This window comes from Oncorhynchus tshawytscha, linkage group LG05 (genome assembly GCF_018296145.1).
Source record: "Oncorhynchus tshawytscha isolate Ot180627B linkage group LG05, Otsh_v2.0, whole genome shotgun sequence".
NCBI lineage: Eukaryota > Metazoa > Chordata > Actinopteri > Salmoniformes > Salmonidae > Oncorhynchus > Oncorhynchus tshawytscha.
In genome coordinates, this window is record NC_056433.1 from 27,853,341 (window position 1) to 27,875,646 (window position 22,306).

Genomic DNA, 22,306 nt, shown 5'->3' on the forward strand with positions numbered 1-22,306 from the left:
GAAATGCTTATTACAAGCCCTTAACCAACAATGCAGTTTTAAGAAAAATAAGTGTTTAGTCAAAAATAGATAAGTCTTAAATAAAAACACTTTATGTTGGTGCTGACTTAATTTTGACAGTTACCTGTATACGCTTGTGATAAAACTTAATCCACAGAACTTGTTTATACACTTTTATCCTCTGTGGCTAAACTATTGTCTCTGGTGTATTTTGAACATTGAGAGCAGATTCATAAGGTCGGGTGAAAAAAAAAAAGCCTCTTGGGCCACTACGGGCTTGGGCCTAGCCCCTGACTCACACAATTGACCACACACAAATGTTTTATTAATCAGTTACCCAATTAAGGCAGGGCCCTCCAATTACCCATGTGAGCCCCCTACCTCCCATCTGAAGATTAGCAGAGCTGCAGCAGCAGGCTGTCTACACTCTTCCTGTGGTTGACGGTTGCAGTGAAAAAATATACAATATATACTACATATATAATATATACTGTATATATTTCCCTAATATATATATATTTTTGTTACTGTCTGTTGGGCCCCCCACGGGCCTGGGCCCAGGGGCTTCAGCCCCGGTAAGCCCCTCCATTAAGTCACTAACTTAATTCTGTTTGGATGGGACAGATTTGTGCATCAGTCTGATTTGTTTCTATCACTTGTTAGGATACTTTAGTAATTGAATAAAAAATCCCCTGGGCAAAACGTCTCTATGGTGAAACAAAGCCTCCTGCACTTTAGTCCATGACAAAGAACATAACCATTGATAGCTGCCACAGCCAAGAGGTTATCAAGCAGCGGTAGCCAGGTGTGCTACCCGTGACTTAAATTGAACAGCTTTCGAAGTTCTCTACAAATTCCTATGAGATGATTTCAGACATAAAGCGGAGGTGGAGGTGAGTCAAGTGAAATTAATCTATAATCCTTCGGTCACGGCGGGAAAGTTACCGTATAGCTGCACGCCTTGAGGACACTTGCACTTGTCAGGCGCGCGCGGCAAACATCCTGCAAGCAAAGTGCGCGAAGAACTTCTGTCGGCGGGAAAGGGACACCAGCCAACAATAGGTAGAGGCACCACTGTGCTAGTGAGTTTAATTTATATTATACTATATGAAGCACTGCACATCGTTTTAATCCCACTCACTTGTCATTCAGTTGTAATGAAAATTATTATCTTTATTTTTATTACTTTGGTTTATGCAATATTCATCATCATCCAATGAGTTTTCATTAACCTGTTTTAATTTTGTGACTTAAAAAAAAAGAAGAAAGTATTTTATTTTTTATTTTGTCCTTACTAGGCATCCGTAGGCATTTGTCTTATTCTCCACTACGACCTGCAGTTTGTGCTTTCTGTTGTGGTGAGAAACACCGGTGGGCAGCTAGCAGTCTGAACTATGGAGCAGATAAATGATATCCAGGTCGTTCCGTGCACCAGCTCCAATTATCTAAAACCATTCAGGGTGCACTATAGCCAGGTGAGTCCAAATAGCCCACTCGCGTTATATCATCCAGCATGAATTGCGGACACCATGTATTTTTATTGCTAGTTGCCCAACCCCCATTCATTTTGCAATTGCCTTATTGTGCAGCATCAACGTCGTAACCTTCATAAAAAGATGGCACACCATATTTAAATGACCATACTTATCGACTTAACGTCTTTATTAACTCTGCATCACCACTGCCACCAAATATGTACTGAAATCAATTGCATGAAATGTAAATATTCAAGCAAGTATAGTAGTTCGCTAACATATCAGTTGCTGTCTCATGTCGAGCACATGCTTTACATTAGGCTAGTTAGCTAGCTGGCTAACTTGCTGGAAATTGACAACCTGACCACTATAATATCTGAATTTCCCCTGTTGGTGATGGTTGTTGTAGGTTGAGTGGCACAGTAGCTCTGGTGCTAGTTGGGCAATGTTGTAGGTTGAGTGGCACAGTAGCTCTGGTGCTAGTTGGGCAAGACCTTGAGATGTGTCAAACGGAGAGATGGCTAGCCTGGCTCGTCAACTAGCTAGCTTGTTGTGGGACTGAGGTCGGATGTTGATGCAGCATTTGGGTGCTATGCTGAACATGCAAACCTATTCGACTTCCAGTGATTGATTTGGATATAACCAGGAAACCCACAAGTCCACTTTTATGAATCGAACCCACCAGTATTTTATGGCCCACAAATTATGTTAAAATGTTGCTCTCCCTAAATATTAAATCTAAAGGGCAGCTACCTATGTAGCTACTGTAGTTAGCTAAATTCCCTCAGGTATTAAAATGAATGTGGGTATATTGATTCCACTAGTACCTGCTCTATTTGGAAAGCTAGCTTGGAAGATGGATTGGCTACACTTAAACGACCATGTGATGTTCAAGATGACTATCTTTGTGGTTGAGTGTGTGTTTATTGATTGGGCTATAGTTCTGGTCACAAGCAATTATGCATATTTAGTTAGTTATAATAACCCTATTAGAACCAGATTTTGTATGGTTGCCATTCTTTACACTAGGCAGTTTCCACTCTGAATTGAAAGCTATACTCAGGTCAATGACATGTAGGCTTACAGTGTCTGGCCTCTTAGCCTCTACTTTGACCTTTCTAAGAATGCTACATTTTTCTGCTGTGATTTCTTTAGCAGTGATTCCCTTTGGGGTGGGCAATGTTTCATCACATTCACTCAACCTTTTCTGAGATCAGAATCACCTTCATTTGCCAAGTACATTTACACATACCCAGAATTTTCTCTCGTGAGAATGTGCTGCTAGCATGCAATAGACAAAAGGTTTAGTAAAAAAAGAAATGTCCTCTCACTGTCAACTGTGTTTTATTTTCAGCAAACTTGTATAAATATTTGTATGAACATAAGATTCAACAACTGAGACATAAACTGAACAAGTTCCACAGACATGTGACTAACAGAAATTGAATAGAGTCCCTGAACAATGGGGGGTCAACATCAAAAGTAACAGTAGCTGGTGTGGCCACCAGCTGCATTAAGTACTGCAGTGCATCTCCTCATGGACTGCACCAGATTTGCCAATTCTTGCTGTGAGATGTTACCCCACTCTTCCACCAAGGCACCTGCGAGTTCCCATAAATTTCTGGGGAGAATGGCCCTAACCCTCACCCTCCGATCCAACAGGTCCCAGACGTGCTCAATGGGATTGAGATCCGGGCTCTTCGCTGGCCATGGCAGGACACTGACATTCCTGTTTTGCAGAAAATCACACACAGAATGAGCAGTATGGCTGGTGGTATTGTCATGTTGGAGGGTCATGTCAGGATGAGCCTGCAGGAAGGGTACCACATGAGGGAGGAGGATGTCTTCCATGTAACGCACAGCATTGAGATTGCCTGCAATGACAACAAGCTCAGTCCGTTGATGCTGTGACACACCGCCCCAGACCATGACGGACCCTCCGCCTCCAAATCGATCCCGCTCCAGAGTACAGGCCTCGGTGTAACGCTCATTCCTTCGACGATAAATGCAAATCCGACCATCACCCCTGGTGAGACAAAATCGCGACTCGTCAGTGAAGAGCACTTTTTGCCAGTCCTGTTTGGTCCAGCGACGGTGGGTTTGTGCCCATAGGTGACGTTGTTGCCAGTGATGTCTGGTGAGGACCTACCTTACAACAGGCCTACAAGCCCTCAGTCCAGCCTCTCTCAGCCTATTGCGGACAGTCTGAGCACTGATGGAGGTATTGTGCATTCCTCGTGTAACTCAGGCAGTTGTTGTTGTCATCCTGTATACGTCCCACAGGTTGGATGTTCGATGTACCGATCCTGTGCAGGTGTTACACGTGGTCTGCCACTGCGAGTACGATCATTACGATCAGCTGTCCATCCTGTCTCCCTGTAGTGCTGTCTTAGGGATCTCACAGTATGGACATTGCAATTTATTGCCCTGGCCACATCTACAGTCCTCATGCCTCCTTGTAGCATGCCTGAGGCACATTCATGCAGATGAGCAGGGACCCTGGGCATCTTTCTTTTGGTGTTTTTCAGAGTCAGTAGAAAGGCCTCTTTAGTGTCCTAAGTTTTCATAACTGTGACCTTAATTGCCTACCGTCTGTGTCTTAACGACCATTCCACAGGCGCATTGTTCATTAATTGCTTATGGTTCATTGAACAAGCATGGGAAACGGTGTTTAAACCCTTTACAATGAATATCTGTGAAATTATTTGAATTTTTACAAATTCTCTTTGAAAGACAGGGTCCTGAAAATGGGATTTTTCTTTTTTTGCTGAGTTTACAAACAAAATACAGACATCATACTGAATTACAATATCTGAAGAGTATATGCTGATTACAGTGGGAATATAAGGGAAACACTGAATATTGTGCAGATTAGTATTTGAGGTCATTGTTGACAAGGTGCAGTAGTTGCTCAATGCAAAGTACCTTAAAGAACAATTCTGCCCACTTTTAACATTTGAGTTGTTATTATGAAATATTTAGTGATGTCATACACAGTTTGAGTAATTGTATTTTATTGTCTATTGACTGTTTGGTGATGTGCAAAAGTGTACATTTCTTCTCTGTGACATATTCAAATAGGATCCCTGAGATGGTTCAGTTGGTATAGCATGGTGCTTGTAACCCCAGGGTTGTGGGTTCAATTCCCAAGGGGGACCAGTACGACAATGTATGCACTCACTACTATCTGGATAAGAGTGCCTGCAAATGCTGTAAATTACTAATCCAATACAATTATGGACAGTCATTTTCAACAATCCTATATGACACATCTGTAGTTTTCTGATCATATTGGAACTCCAAGCTATATGTTGCTCAAGTTGTCCTTTTCTAATAACAACGGTAAATATTTTAAAGAGATGCTCAAAAACCTATAGAACAGTAGTCCCCAACCTTTTGAATCAAGATTACTTTCTGAGTTGAAATGCAAGCCGAGATTGATCGCTCAATTTTTTTTTCATTCCTCAAAAACGTAAGCCTATATGCAACATTAACCAATGAATAACAGCACTGTAGCAAGGAGGTTTGTGCAGTAGGCTATAGGCCCAATATATTATCACCGCATATTGAAATTGCTTGAATTTCCCTGCCAATGCATTGTTCTTCACACCATTTTTTACAATTATATTTCAACGTTTGAGGTAGGCAATATGATCACACCGGTAATAGATCCGTTTAACATGTGAGGCACAGCTGAGTGAGCATACATTTTAAATATACACTGCTCAAAAAAAATAAAGGGAACACTTAAACAACACCATGTAACTCCAAGTCAATCACACTTCTGTGAAATCAAACTGTCCACTTAGGAAGCAACACTGATTGACAAATTTCACATGCTGTTGTGCAAATGGAATAGACAGGTGGAAATTAGAGGCAATTAGCAAGACACCCCCAATAAAGGAGTGGTTCTGCAGGTGATAACCACAGACCACTTCTCAGTTCCTATGCTTCCTGGTTGATGTTTTGGTCACTTTTGAATGCTGGCGGTGCTTTCGCTCTAGTGGTAGCATGAGACGGAGTCTACAACCCACACAAGTGGCTCAGGTAGTGCAGCTCATCCAGGATGGAACATCAATGCGAGCTGTGGCAAGAAGGTTTGCTGTGTCTGTCAGCGTAGTGTCCAGAGCATGGAGGCGCTACCAGGAGACAGGCCAGTACATCAGGAGACGTGGAGGAGGCCGTAGGAGGGCAACAACCCAGCAGCAGGACCGCTACCTCCGCCTTTGTGCAAGGAGTAGCAGGAGGAGCACTGCCAGAGGCCTGCAAAATTACCTCCAGCAGGCCACAAATGTGCATGTGTCTGCTCAAACAGAAACGGACTCTGAGGGCCCGACGTCCACAGGTGGGGGTTGTGCTTACAGCCCAAAACCGTGCAGGACGTTTGGCATTTGCCAGAGAACACCAAGATTGGCAAATTCGCCACTGGTGCCCTGTGCTCTTCACAGATGAAAGCAGATTCACACTGAGCACATGACAGAGTCTGGAGACGCCGTGGAGAACGTTCTGCTGCCTGCAACATCCTCCAGCATGACCGGTTTGGCGGTGGGTCAGTCATGGTGTGGGGTGGCATTTCTTCGGGGGGCAGCACAGCCCTCCATGTGCTCGCCAGAGGTAGCCTGACTGCCATTAGGTACCGAGATGAGATCCTCAGACCCCTTGTGAGACCATATGCTGGTGCGGTTGGCCCTGGGTTCCTCCTAATGCAAGACAATGCTAGACCTCATGTGGCTGGGGTGTGTCAGCATTTCCTGCAAGAGGAAGGCATTGATGCTATAGACTGGCCCGCCCGTTCCCCAGACCTGAATCCAATTGAGCACATCTGGGACATCATGTCTCGCTCCATCCACCAACGCCACATTGCACCACAGACTGTCCAGGAGTTGGCGGATGCTTTAGTCCAGGTCTGGGAGGAGATCCCTCAGGAGACCATCCGCCACCTCATCAGGAGCATGCCCAGGCGTTGTAGGGAGGTCATACAGGCACGTGGAGGCCACACACACTACTGAGCCTCATTTTGACTTGTTTTAAGGACATTACATCAAAGTTGGATCAGCCTGTAGTGTGGTTTTCCACTTTAATTTTGAGTGTGACTCCAAATCCAGACCTCCATGGGTTGATAAATTTGATTTCCATTGATCATTTGTGTGATTTTCTTGTCAGCACATTCAACTATGTAAAGAAAAGTATGTAATAAGAATATTTCATTCATTCAGATCTAGGATGTGTTATTTTAGTGTTCCCTTTATTTTTTGGAGTAGTGTATTACTGGGCTGATGGTGCCTACATCTGATGGTCAGTCTCAGCGAAGGGAGAGAGCACTGTCCCACTCCCTTTCCTCTGCTGATACTGAACAAAAAGGGAAAGTCTTCCAGCTGATTTTGAAACTCAAGTCGCACTGCATTATTCTTGCCTCATAAACTAATTCATGGTGTTACTCCTATGAACAAAGTTAAATATTTCTCGATATTCAAAAAGACCCAATCTGCTAATAATAACGCAAGCCTATTGATACGCTTTCCTACTCATTCATTACAGCTGCAGGGTTGATTGTAGAGCGAGTGGAATTAGGAAAAACGCACATTTTTAATTGCATATAAAATGGTTGAATAAGGTATTGACCGTGCCGAATAAGAACTTAAACACGAACTCACTCATAAAAACAGCAGCTCTTTGCTGTGTTTGTTGACAGTCTCTCTCTAGTCATGGTTTTGAAATCTCGCTGTATCAACTTTGCTGTAGCTTTCTTTTATACCTGCTAAATTACTGCAGACACAGTAATCTGAGCCATCCGATTAGCCAGTGGTAAGCCTATAGTGCACTTGGTTTGCTCTCCGAGAAGGCAGAGTTTCTACCTTTTGTGGCGGCAGGTAGCCTAGTTGTTAGTGTTGGGCCAGTAACCGAAAGGTTGCTAGATCGAATCCCCGAGCTGACAAGGTAAAAAACTGCCTTGCTCAGTGGCAGAACAGATATCTGTGGATGGAATTTATGTTTAAATGAATGATTAGAATATTCCACCCTGAAACTATATGATTGTATGTAATTGATTAGAATCATCATTAACAATAATTTGATGATTCATGTATTTCATTGATGTGTGTAGTTTTAGTCAGAATTGGGGTAAAACGATATAACAATATGTCTCTAAAGTGTCTTAAACACAGACTGTCTGAGCAAGATTCGGTGCCGACCTTGGCTGGGGGCCACTGAGAGATTTGGGAAAGGACAGGGAGTGCTTCTCACGGTCCCTAATCTTTGTCGGCTGGGTAGGACAGTGTGTGCGTAGGATACCTAATGTTTGTGTGTGAAAGTATATGCGTAAGAAGCCAGTATAAAATGAATGGTTTTGTACAACAGACCAGTGCTCTCGTGAATAAACCTTTTTGACTATTTTTAGCTGGGCCTCTGTCTGTTTTCATTCGACCAGTATCTTATAAATTCTGGTTTGCAGACTGAGTAATGATAATTAAATTGGGTTATGAACCTTGAGAACATAATTCTCGTAACATTAAACCACTGTTCCTAGGCCGTCATTGTAAATAAGAATTTGTTCTTAACTGACTTGCCTAGTTAAATAAATAAATAAAAACTTCAGACACCTGAAAGGGTTCAAAATGGAAACACTATCACGATCGACTGGTTGATGACCACTGCTATAGAACGATATTTATAGACAGCTTACTACAATATGTTCAAACTCCCATGATTCTATTCAGCAAAACCACACCCACCAGCTATTGAGCCTTTTCTAAATAGCCTATATTTCCATATTGAATTACTTGTAAACATCATACTACTTTTTTTAGTTCCAAATACCTCTAGTGTTGGATGGTTGCATGGACAGTCGCTGAGGCTTTATATTTCTGTTATCGGGGAACGCTTTATTTCAGATGCAGCACGTTTAGCTACTTAGCTAGCAAGCATTGCTAAAGTTGCACCAAATATACATGCTGAGAGACCAGGATTCCGTAATGATTTGCCTGTAAATTTCATAAATGTTGTTCTTATAACAGGCCTACATGTTTGGACTGTAACAGTCAATAAGATGGAACTCTGCTGTTATTGTTACAAGCACTATTATTTTGGATGTAGCAGTCGGGCTAGCTAGCATACTAACTAAATACAGTAACTCTGTTATGGTTACCGTAGCTAGTTAGCATCTAAATTCATTGTTTTTGTATATTGCAGTTGATTGGTGATAATGACATGAATACATATTCAGCATGACATTTTTGCAAGCATTATAATATATTTACTAGTGCTGACCCCATTTAGTTGACTGGTCGATTGTTTGGGCCATAGGCTTTTGGTCAACCCAAGATTTCTTTAGTTGAGCAGTCGCATTTAAAATATATATGTTTTTATGGTGCACATGACACCTGTCTGATTTGCCCGTCTCAGTGGACTAATCCATTGCGGATGGCACAGTCCACTCAGACGTGAAACAGAAATTTGTATATGGTTATATTATGTAATACAATGGTGCAACACTAATACATCTAGTGTTATTTTATAACAAATGTGTTTTCTCCCGGATTGGATATGGTCACAGTCCGCAGTTCTGAAACATGATCTAAAGTGCACCGTAGAATTGGCGCCTTCCCCTAGTTTTATTATAAAAAAAAAAAAAAAATAGTGTGTGAATTTGACCTCTCTTTCTCCCCAATTTCGTGGTATCCAATTGTTTTAGTAGCTACTATCTTGTCTCATCGCTCCAACTCCCGTACGGGCTCGGGAGAGATGAAGGTTGAAAGTCATGTGTTCTCCGATACACAACCCAACCAAGCCGCACTGCTTCTTAACACAGTGCGCATCCAACCCGGAAGCCAGCCGCACCAATGTGTCGGAGGAAACACCGTGCACCTGGCAACCTTGGTTAGCGTGCACTGCGCCCGGCCCGCTACAGAAATCGCTGGTGCGCGATGAGACAAGGACATCCCTACCGGCCAAGCCCTCCCTAACCCGGACGACGCTTGGCCAATTGTGCGTTGCCCAGTGGACCTCCCGGTCGCGGCCGGTTACGACAGAGCCTGGGCGCGAACTCAGTCTCTGATGCCACCGCTGGCGCTGCAGTAGCCTTTCCCTATGTTGCTATGTGAATAATAGCAAAGTTAACCAGCATATTGGTATTGAGAACGATGCGGCGGAGGCAGCAGCAGAGATGAGGGAACAGCCCTTGCCGTAGCCTAATTGTCAAAAGAAAATTAAGGAGAGGAAACCCCAACATAATTCCGTCTATACTCAATACCCAAACTGTTAAATGTTAAACACCTTAGCCAAGTACATTTCAACTCAGTTTTTCACATTTCCTGACATTTAATCCTAGTAAAAAAAAACTGTCTTAGGTCAGTTAGAATCACCACTTTATTTTAAGAATGTGAAATGTCGGGAGCTCGTGATGCCGCTGAGCAGACGTTGACAAACCAAGCTCTTCAAAGTTATTGTATTTTGACCTAAATAACAACGTTGAAACAATATTCTAACATCGGCTGATAAATTGTCAAGTACTTACCTTCCCAAAGAGCCATGGACCTCCGACCGAGAGGCAAGAAGGACGACCAAAACTTTGTTGATTCCCAAGATAACGATAACGCTACAGCTAGCAAGATTAGCATTAGCCCTCATAAGTCAGGAGACGGTTCCAGACTGTTGCTCTCAACAGCCTCTTGCGAGCCTGCCGACATGCTGGCTACTCTCCTCTGGGAAATTCAGGATGGTAACAAAGGTCTTACTATGAAAATTGATAAATCGGCTGAACCTCATTCTTCCATTGACGACCTGAAATCCTCCATGAATGATCTCCTTTTGAGAACGACTGAGGCAGAGTTGCGAATTAGCACAGTTGAAGATACCATCGCTCGACATGACCAGGTCTTGATACAACTGCAAAAGGACAATGCCTACCTCAAAAACAAGGTAGATCAGATGGAGAACCAGAGTAGACATAGTAATATCCGTGTGGTGTGATTGAAAGAGGACAGTGAGGGCCGTGACCCGGTCCGTTTCTTCACTCAATGGATCCCGGAGGTCCTAGGCATAATCAACTTCACCAAGCCGCTGGAAATCGAACGCGCCCACAGAACTTCTGCGCCGAAACCCCGGCCAGATGAGTCCCCACGGGCCGTCCTGATCAGGTTCCTCCGTTTCCAAGACCGAGAGAAGATATTGCAACTCGCAAAAGAGCCAAAGGGGACATCACCATCGATGGAAAGAGGGTCAGCCTTTTCCCAGATATGAGCACGTATCTCGCCAGACGTCGCAAGCAGTTCAGACCTGCCGCCAAAGCACTGAAGGAGAAGAACATCACAGGCTACCTCATCCACCCTGCGCGGATGAAAGTTCAGTACAAAGGTCGAAGCCATCTCTTCAACACACCGGGAGAAGTGCACACTTTTCTCAAAGAACTGAACAACGTCTGAGCCAGGACGGTCTCTCTGAGGGATAAAATGCAGTTTGTTTGTTTTCTCTTATCCGGACTGAACTGCTGATTATCTTTCGGTCACTATACTTGATTTGTACATTTTCAACTGACCATATCTTTCCGGGGTGAGTTCTATTACATTTGCAGGAGAGTATATTTTGGTTGAGTCCATATCCACTGGGCGAAGCAAATAAGTGGGCTTAGGCCCACTGCTTTCCCTCATTTATGTTAATCTTTTGGAAAAGAGACTCAAGCAGCCCTTACCGTGGGCAGTAAATATTCAGCCATAAATATCTATTCACAACGTTTGTTTTCAACTTGAGAGCTCGCAGGTTTTAGTTTACGCCAAGGTTTAGCTAGTAAAAGCAAGATGGAAAGCGAGCAGCAACGTATCTCTACAAGTGTATTCATGTTTGATTGTTGTTTTAGTCTGACAATCAGGGTGGGTGAGATTTTTCTTTTTTTCTATATTTGTTTCCTTCCTAAAGAGAGACACAGGTCACTTCTGTGTTTAAACATTTCCTAATTATCTACATATGATAGATTTCCAGTTAGTTAAATATTTTTAACCCAACCTATGCTTAATCCACTAAAATATGTCACATTCAACGTAAAAGGTCTTGGACCCTATTGAATTTATGCTCCTAACTCGTAACTGCTCTTCGATGACCATATGTTTATTCAGAATGTCTTCCTTCAGGTCGCTCAAGCACCACCAGGATGGCTACTGGTTGGAGGAGATTTTAATTTTTGTTTAGATGCAGTTCTTGATAGGTCCTCTGATAAACCTTCACTTCTTACCAAAGCCGGCAAGCTCACCATGTCATTCATGAAAGATCTCAATTTACTAGACATCTGGAGACAGTTGCACCCACAGGATATGGACTACTCTTTTTATTCACACCCACACAAGACACACACACGCATAGATCATATTTTACTTTCAACACAACTGTTTCATAGAGTGTTAGATGTCGAGTATCTCCCCAGATTGCTTAGTGACCATTCTCCTCTGGTATTATCAATCTCCATTCCTACCAAGGTAAATGTAGCATATAGATGGAGACTAAATTCTACACTCCTAAAGCAACCTGAATTTTGTGCATTCATCAAATAGCAGATCAATATTTTTACTTTGACAAACAAACCCTCCGCTCCTGACAGTTTCATTCTTTGGGACACATTGAAGGCCTATCTGAGGGGACAGATAATTTCCTATACTAAAGGGCTGAAGAGAAAACACGGTGCGGAACTGAGTGCCCTTGAATCTGAAATCTCTGAGCTAGAGAGAACCTACCAGAGAGGCCCGCCTAAGATCTATACAGGCTTTTGGTAAATAAAAAACTTAAATACAATATTCTGAACACATATCAAGCTGAGAGGGCCATCACTAAATCAAAACTGTTATTACGAGCTTGGAGAGAAAGCTCATAAAGTATTGGCATGGCAACTGAAAGCAGAGGAAAGTAAGAGGACAATTCATGCTATAGAAACTCTTACTAATGAGATCTTTTGACCCTACTAAATTAATAATACTTTAAAGAAATACTATAAAGACCTCTACACTTCCCAATCAAGCGATGATCTAGCAGAGATCGACTACTTTCTCTCCTGTCTCAACCTCACATGCCTGTCAGGGGAATAAAGCGAGCGCCTGAGTGAACACTTCTCAGTTCCTGAATTGTTGGAGGCCATTAAATCCTTACCTTCTAATAAATCTCCTGGGGAGGATGGCTTCCCTCCAGAGTTCTATAAAGAATTTAGGGAGCTGTTGGTCCCCTACCTTATGGAGGTACTTAAAAAAGTCAGGGAAGACAACTGCTTTCCAGAGTCTCTCTCAAACAGTGATTACTGTAATCCACAAGAAAGGGAAAACGCCCGCTAAAGTGTGCCTCCTATAGACCAATCTCTCTCCTTAACACAGATTGTAAACTGGTCACCAAGATGCTATCTAAGAGACTGGAGTCATGTCTTCCCCTGTTGGTCAACTCAGATCAGACTGGCTTCATAATTAATAGATTGTCCTCCAATAATCTCAGAAGGTTCTTTTGATATAATTCACCTTGCTAACAAAAACAAAATACCTAGTGTCGCAGTCTCCCTCGACGCTGAAAAGGCCTTTTGATAGGGTTGAATGGCCATATCTCTTTTGCGTCTTGGAATAGTTCATTTTAGGTACCGTGTTTTGTAAATTTGATAAAATCACTCTACAAATCTCCTAAAGCTAGGATTGCTACCAATGGGATTACTTCCTCCTCTTTATAGGGGGAACATACAAGGTTGTCCAATTAGCCCCCACCTCTTTGCCCTCGCCATCGACCCGTTGGCTGAGACTATTGCCCTGACATGCATGTCTTTAAGGTGGGCCCCCATACCCATAAATTATCACCCTTTGCGGACAATCTTATTTCTAACAAACCCAGAACACTCCCTCTCTCACTTGCACATCCTACAGTGTTATAGTTCTTTCTCTGGATATAAGGTCAATTTTGATAAAAGCGAAATCTTACCGTTGTCTGTCTTTGACCATCATACCATCAAGCACAAGTTTCCTTTTAGATGGTCGCCTATGCGCTTCACATATTTGGGCATAATGGTGGATGGTAATCTGAACAACCTCCTATAAACTCAATCTGGTCAGTTTGTTGCAAAAGGTGGAGGGTGACCTTTGTAAATGAATGGAGTTACCTCTCACTCTACTGGGTAGAATCAATGTAATTAAAATGAATGTCCTGCCCAGATTTCGATATCTGTTTCAATCTCTCCCTATCCCTGTTCCCGCAGCATTTTTTTCCTCTCTCGACAAGTTGACCAGACAGTTTATCTGGCACGGCAAAACCCCTAGGGTTGGCCTGGATAAACTGACCCTTGATTACAGTTAAGGGGGCTTAAACCTCCCCAATTTTAGAATGTACTACTGGGCTGCACAGTCTAGGTTTCTGGCTCAGAGGTTTGACAATGTTCCATCTCCCTCATGATTGAACATTGAAAAGCTTTAGGTAAATGATGACACTGGGGCAGAATTGTTTTACAAATGGGACAGAAAATCTATAAAAACCATCACCGACAACCCTTTAATCACACATTCTGTCCTGGCATGGTGCAAACTGCATGAGCTGTTCAGACGAGGGGGATTCCTTTCCCCTAAAACCCCTTTATGGAACAATCGATTGATTCCTATGTTTTTCCAGAATAGTAACTTTAGACCATGGTCTGATAAGGGGATCACTCTTCTGGAACATTGTTACGAGGAGGGAGTTCTTATGTCTTTTGATCAGCTGAAATAGAAATACCACTTGCCTAACAGGGACTTCTTTAGCTACCTACAACTACAAAACTTTATTAGGGTGACTCTCAAGGGACAATGGAACCTACCTAAGATGTCACCTTTTGAACTCTGCCACGCAGACCAACCACTGTTCAAGACCATTTCCTGTGTATACGATGCTTTTATGTCAGGACTAACACTGCCTGGGCTAGATAAACCCAGACTTAGATGGGAAAAAGATCTGGGTATTGATCTTGATGAGGATCTATGGCGTGACCTATGCAGGGATGGTGTTACATCCACATTGAACTCCAGATACAGACTGATCCAGTTTAATTTCCTCCATCAGCTCTATATCACCCCATCTAAACTGCACAAGTTCAACCCAGATATCTCCTCCCTATGTTTTAGATGTGGCTCAGATGAAGGAACATTCCTCCATTCCACTTGGCAGTGTTCAAAACTACATGGTTTCTGGCAGGTGGTATGCGATACCATATCCTCAATTCACGGGGTTGCATTCACTTTAGACCCGGAGGTCTGTCTACTGGGAAACTATACTAACATCAATCTTAGGCAAAGCCATACTATAAAGCTAACAGAAATATTGCTAGCGATTGCCAAGAAAATCACTTACTGCTTGAGGAATAAGTTAGACATTTTACAGAATTTGGCAACCTTTTATTGACTATATAGAGAATCTCCCCCCACATCTCATTGATTGAATCTCTATATAATCCTCACGTAATGTATAATATGTAGCCTACGGCAGGTGATCCAATGTCTCTTTTTTTTCTTATTGTATGTTTGTATATATATTTTTTTGTTACGCTCGTCTGTTACTGTCACTTTGTCCTATCGTTGTCTAATATCTTTTCACTTTTGTTTTGAATGTTCTTAATTGGAAAATGCAAAAATAAAATGTATTAAAAAAATAGAATGTGTAATGTCAGAATAATAGAGTGATTGATTTATTTCAGCTTTTATTTCTTTCATCACATTCCCAGTGAGTCAGAAGTTTACATACTAATTGAGTGTATTTGGTAGCATTGCATTTGAATGGTTTAACTTGGGTCAAATGATTCGGGTAGCCTTCCACAAACTTCTCACTATAAGTTTGGTGAATTTTGGCCCTTTACTCCTGACAGCGCTGATGTAACTGAGTCAGGGTTGTAGGCCTCCTTGCTCGATCAAGCTTTTTCAGTTCTGCCCACAACTGTTCTATGAGATTGAGGTCAGGGCTTTGTGATGGTCATTCCAATACCTTGACTTTGTTCTTAAGCCATTTTGCCATAACTTTGGAAGTATGCTTGGGGTCATTGTCCATTTGGAAGACCCATTTGCAACCAAGCTTTAACTTCCTGACTGATGTCTTGAGATGTTGCTTCAATATATCCACATCATTTTCCTACCTCATGTTGCCATCTATTTTGTGTAGTGCACCAGTCCCTCCTGCAGCAAAGCACCCCCACAACATGATGCTGCCACCCCCTTGCTTCATGGTTGGGATAGTGTTCTTCAGCTTGCAAGCCTCCCCCTTTTCCCTCTAAACATAATGATGGTCATTATGTCTAAACAGTTCTATTTTTTGTTTCATCAGTCCAGAGGACATTTCTCCAAAAAGTATGATCCCCCCCCCGTGGCCTCTTCATTGCTGAGCGGCCTTTCAGGTTATGTCGATATAGGACTCGTTTTACTGTGGATATAGATACTTCTGTTCCCTCCAGGATCTTCACAAGGTCCTTTGCTGCTGTTCTGGGATTGATTTGCACTTTTCGCACAAAAGTATGTTCATCTCTAGGAGACAAAGCGTCTCCTTCCTGAGCGGTATGACGGCTATGTGGTCCCATGGTGTTTATACTTGCGTACTGTTGTTTGTACAGATGAATGTGGTACCTTCAGGCATTTTGAAATTGCTCCCAAGGATGAGCCAGACTTGTGGAGGTCTACAATTTATTTTCTGAGGTTTTGGCAGATCTTTTGATTTTCCCATGATGTCAAGCAAAGAGGCACTGGGTTTGAAGGTAGGCTTTGAAAGACATCCACAGGTACACCTTCAATTTACTCAAATTATGTCAATTAGCTTATCAGAAGCTTTTAAATCTATGACATCATTTTCTGGAATTTTCCAGGCTGTTTAAAGGCACAGTCAACATAGTGTATGTAAACTTCTGACCCACTGCAATTGTGATACAGTGAAATAATCAGTCTGTAAACAATTGTTGGAAATATTACTTGCGTCATGATTAGAGGTCGACCGATTATGATTTTTCAACACCGATACCGATTATTGGAATACCAAAAAAAAAAGGCCAATACCGATTAATCGGCCGATTTTAAAAAGAAAATTTTAAATTTATTTGTAATAAAGACACTTACAACAATACTGAATGAACACTTATTTTAACCTAATATAATACATCAATAAAATCAATTTAGCCTCAAATAAATAATATAACGTTCAATTTGGTTTAAATAATGCAATAAAGTGTTGGCGAAGAAAGTAAAAGTGCAATATGTGCCATGTAAGAAAGCTAACGTTTAAGTTTCTTGCTCAGAACATGAGAACATATGAAAGCTGGTGGTTCCTTTTTAACATGAGTCTTCAATATTCCTAGGTAAGAAGTTTTAGGTTGTAGTTATTATAGGACTATTTCTCTCTACCATTTGTATTTCATTAACCTTTGACTATTGGATGTTCTTATAGGCACTTTAGTATTGCCAGTGTAACAGTATAGCTTCTGTCCATCTCCATCAACGACAGTCCTTTTTCACGAATACGCACCTCATCGATTGTATGCAACGCAGGACATGTTAGATAAAGTAGTAATATCATCAACCATGTGTAGTTAACTAGTGATTGTTTTTTATAAGAAGTTTAATGCTAGCTAGCAACTTACCTTGGCTTACTGCATTCGCGTAACAGGCAGGCTCCTTGTGGAGTGCAATGTAATCAGGTGGTTATAGCATTGGATTAGTTAACTGTAAAGTTGCAAGATTAAATCCTCGAGCTGACAAGGTAAAAATCTGTCGTTCTGCCCCTGATAAAGGCAGTTAACCCACCATTCCTAGGCCGTCATTGAAAATAAGAACGTGTTCTTAACTGACTTGACTAGTTAAATAAAGGTGTACATTTAAAAATAATATATATTTATTTTTTAAATGGGCCAAATCGGTGTCCAAAAATACCGATTTCCGATTGTTATGAAAACTTAATCTGCTCTAATTAATCGGCCATTCCGATTAATCGGTCGACCTCTAGTCATGATCAAAGTAGATGTCCTAACAGACTTGCCAAAACTATAGTTTGTTAACAAGAAATTTGTGGAGTGGTTGAAAAAACGAGTTTTAATGACTCCAACCTAAGTGTATGTAAACTTCCGACTTCAATTGTACGTAGGGCCCTATGAAAGCCTTTTTATTTTTTTCCCCCCCAAATATTTTTTTACGTTTTGAATTTTCCTGATTTCTGTGTTTTACGATTTACGCTAATTTTATCATCAGGAAGTCTCTAATAATGTGAATGAATAAACCTCAACAATTTAATAAGATATAACAGGTCAATTTGTAATGATGCAACACATTGCACTATTTTTTTTTATCAAGGCGAGTGCTTCAATAGAGTTCTAAGTACTTCATTATAAATGGGGGGGAACAAGTAATGCAACAATGTAGCAAACTTCTCTGTTTCCAGCTGGCTGAGATTGTTAGTGACTGCCTGGGATGATTACTTTTCTGCCAACAAAAACTCTACAGATGAATATGCCCTAGATGGTACTGAACTGCCTCAAACCAGCTATTCCATCTGGAGATCACTGCTTCAGGAGGAGCCTTGGCCTGCACAAACTTTTTCATATTGAGGAAGCTCACCCATCTTCTCTTTCTGGCAGGCTTCTTGAAGAAGACAGATCTCAATAAAACACAAGGCCTATAACTGATTGGTAGGTCTAACTTGTTACTTCTGTGAACAACATTTAGAAAATATAGTGTCTTAAAGATATGTGGGTTTTTTGGTAACAATGACACTAGGCTATATTTCTTAAACGTACGCAAAGCTAAATATGAATATTCATATTAGTTGGCAGGGATCTTTACTTGAAGTGTTTCTAATTCCTTAACTTTTTCTGCTAGATGTTTTCTAAGACCCCTTTTCCATCCATTTGACCAGAAATCAAAGGCTTTGTTGCTCATTTTTATTATGTAAAATGGTTGAAACAGTTCTATACACTCAGTGGCCGGTTTTAGGTACACCAATCTAGTTCCCGGGTCGGTACCTCCAGAACAGCCTGAATTCTTCAGGGTGTGGATTTTACAAGGTTTTACAAGATTTTACAAACATTGCTGAATTGGTATCCAAGAACCTAACGTGTGCCAGGAAAACATTCCACAAACCATTACTCCACCGCCGCCAGCATGTACTGTTGACATCAGGCAGGATGGGGCCATGAACTTATGCTGCTTACGCCAAATCCTGACTGCCATCATCAGCATGACGCAACAGGAACCAGGATTTGTTGGAGCAGGCAATGTTTTTCCACTCCTTAATTGTCCAGTGTTGGTGATTGCGTGCCCACTGGCGCTGCTTCTTCTTGTTTTTAGCTGATGTGAGTGGAACCTGTTATGGTCATCTGCTGCAATAGCCCATCTGTGACAAGGACAAGTTGTGCGTTCTGAGATGCCGTTCTGCACACCACTGTTGGGCTGCTGCTGACTGGATGTTTTTTGTTTGTCGCACCATTCTCGGTGCGTGAAAAGCACAGGAGGCCGGCCATTTCTGAGATGCTGGAACCGGCGTGACTGGCACCGACGATCATAACACCCTCAAAGTCACTTAGGTCACTCGCTTTGCCCACTCGTTTTGCCCAATGTTCAATCGAACAGTAAATGAATGCCTTGATGCCTGTCTGCCTGCTTTATATAGCAAGCCACTACCATGTGATTCACTTTCTGTAGGAGCGAACCATTTTTGTGAACTGGCCACAAATTTCCTAAAGATTAATTTAACACCAAATTTGATGTCCTCCTATAAACTTCATGTTAGTGCTCATCGGGATTTTTACATGGAAATGAGCCTTGGCTACAACTGCAAAGTTTGTTTAACATTGAATTTAACTACACATGGTTGATATTACTAGGTTAACTAGCTTGTCCCGCATAGCATATAATCAATGCGGTGCCTGTTAATTTATCATCGAATCACAGCCTACTTCAACCAAACGGGTGATGATTGAACAATGGCGCATTCGTGAAAAATGTACCTTAAACATCAATGCCATTTTTTTAAACCTGCATATTTAGTTAAGAGATTCATGTTAGCAGGCAATATTAACTAGGGAAATTGTGTCACTTCTCTTGCGTTCAGTGCAAGCAGAGTCTGGGTATATGCAACAGTTTGGACCGCCTGGCTCGTTGCGAACTGTGAGCTAATTTGCCAGAATGTTACTTAAGACAACATTGAAGGTTGTGCAATGTAACGGCAATATTTAGACTTAAGGTTGCCACCTGTTCTATAAAATACGGAACGGTTCTGTATTTCACTGAAAGATTGAAACATTTTTTTCGAAATGATAGTTTCCGGATTTGACCATATTGACGACCAAAGGCTCGTATTTCTGTGTTTATTACAATTGAGTTTGATTTGATAGAGCAGTCTGACTGAGCGGTGGTAGGCAGCAGCAGACTCATAGCATTCATTCAAACAGCACTTTACTGCGTTTTGGCAGCAGCTCTTAGCAATGCTTGACACAGCACTGTTTATGACTTCAAGCCTATCAACTCCCGAGATTAGGCTGGCAATACAAAAGTGCCTATAAGAACATCCAATAGTCAAATAGTCGCTGTGTCATAATTCCTATAATAACTACAACCTAAAACTTCTTAACTGGCTTTCATATGTTCTCATGTTCTAATCAAAACGTTAGCTTTTTTACATGGCACATATTGCACTTTTACTAATTCTCCAACACGGTTTTGCATTATTTAAACCAAATTGAACATGTTTCATTATTTATTTGAGACTAAATCGATTTATTTATGTATTATTTTAAAATAACTGTTCATTGTGCATTCATTATTGTTGTAATTTTCATTATTGCAAATGTGTGCGTGAAATCGGTATCGGCTGTTTTTGGTCCTCCAATAATTGGTATCGGTGTTGAAAAATCATATTCGGTCGACCTCTAATTACACCACGAGTCGTTAATAATGAAACATACACCCCCGCCCTTCTTCCCGGAGAGATGTTTATTCCTGTTGGTACGATGAATTGAGAATCCAGATGGCTGGACCGACTCCGACAGTATATTCCGAGTGAGCCATCTTTCCGTGAAACAGTATGTAACAATCCCTGATGTCTCTCTGGAAATCAAATCAAATTTTATTTGTCACATACACATGGTTAGCAGATGTTAATGCGAGTGTAGCGAAATGCTTGTGCTTCTAGTTCCGACAATGCAGTAATAACCAACAAGTAATCTAACTAACAATTCCAAAACTACTGTCTTATACACAGTGTAAGGGGATAAAGAATATGTACATAAGGATATATGAATGAGTGATGGTACAGAGCAGCATAGGCAAGATACAGTAGATGGTATCGAGTACAGTATATACATATGAGATGAGTATGTAAACAAAGTGGCATAGTTAAAGTGGCTAGTGATACATGTATTACATAAGGATACAGTCGATGATATAGAGTACAGTATATACATATGCATATGAGATGAATAATGTAGGGTAAGTAACATTATATAAGGTAGCATTGTTTGAAGTGGCTAGTGATATATTTACATCATTTCCCATTATTAAAGTGGCTGGAGTTGAGTCAGTGTCAGTGTGTTGGCAGCAGCCACTCAATGTTAGTGGTGGCTGTTTAACAGTCTGATGGCCTTGAGATAGAAGCTGTTTTTCAGTCTCTCGGTCCCAGCTTTGATGCACCTGTACTGACCTCGCCTTCTGGATGATAGCGGGGTGAACAGGCAGTGGCTCGGGTGGTTGATGTCCTTGATGATCTTTATGGCCTTCCTGTAACATCGGGTGGTGTAGGTGTCCTGGAGGGCAGGTAGTTTGCCCCCGGTGATGCGTTGTGCAGACCTCACTACCCTATGGAGAATGCTCAATCCACGGTTTCTGGTTAGGGAATGTTTTAATTGTTGCTATGGGAACGACATCTTCAACGCACATTCTAATGAACTCGCACACCGAATCAGCGTATTCGTCAATATTGTTATCTGACGCAATACGAAACATATCCCAGTCCATGTGATGGAAGAAAAGAAACCATTGCCCTGATCTCGTCAACTTTGTTATTCAGGGACTGAACATTTAGCAAGTAATATATTTGGAAGCGGTGGGTGGTGTGTGCGCCACCTAAGTCTGACCAGAAGACCGCTCCGAATCCCTCTTCTCCGCCAGTGTTGTTTTGGGTCTGCCTCTGGAATCAGTTCAATTGTCCTGGGTGGTGCGAACAAAGCATCCGCTTCGGGAATGTCGTATTCCTGGTCGTAATGCTGTTATTTTGGCAGATTATGCAATAGTCATGTAAACACCTTAGTCTGCTCATCTTAATCATGTAAGATTAAAGTAAGCATACACCGATTTTAAAACCCCTGTTTTCAAATCTTTCAAATGATTTGGACATGTAAGCAACCACCTTAATTTGATTTGCATGATGTAGCACCAGCTGAGCAAGCCTCCCTCTTTAGTGTGAGTGATGTGAGAGTTCGGAAACAACTGAATCTATGCCTCTTAGAAATAGTTTTCACATACAAACTGTATATGTCCAAACAAATATGCGTCCCAAAAATAACATGGTTGCTGTGGTATAACATTTATTTTGATTGCCGATTTTCTGCAGTTATCAGAGTGCCATCAGGTAGCCTGATTTTCAGATGTGTGCATGTAAACAGGATTATTAGGCCTGAAGTGTTATATTAATCTGACTATTCACAATAATCACATTAGTGTGTGCATATAACCATACTCATTGTCCTGTTGGAATGTAAATCAGTCGTTTGCACTCTGAAGGAGGTTCTCATCAAGGATTTGCCTGTATTTGGCTCCATTAATTTTCCCCTCTATCTACCAGTCTCCCAGTCCCTGCCACTGAAAAGCATCCCCATAGCATAATGTTGCCACCAC

General features: G+C 41.6%; 1 protein-coding gene across 1 annotated transcript in view; it reads left to right on the plus strand.

Moving 5' to 3' along the window:
* Positions 1-1,316: 1,316 nt before the first annotated feature.
* nudt14 (nudix (nucleoside diphosphate linked moiety X)-type motif 14) overlaps positions 1,317-22,306 on the plus strand; it is an 88,066-nt gene continuing 67,076 nt past the window's right edge. Inside the window, exon 1 of the mRNA XM_024420558.2 lies at positions 1,317-1,475. Within this exon, the coding sequence (XP_024276326.1) occupies positions 1,395-1,475 (81 nt within the window). The 5' untranslated portion in view covers positions 1,317-1,394. The remainder of the gene's footprint in view (positions 1,476-22,306) is intronic.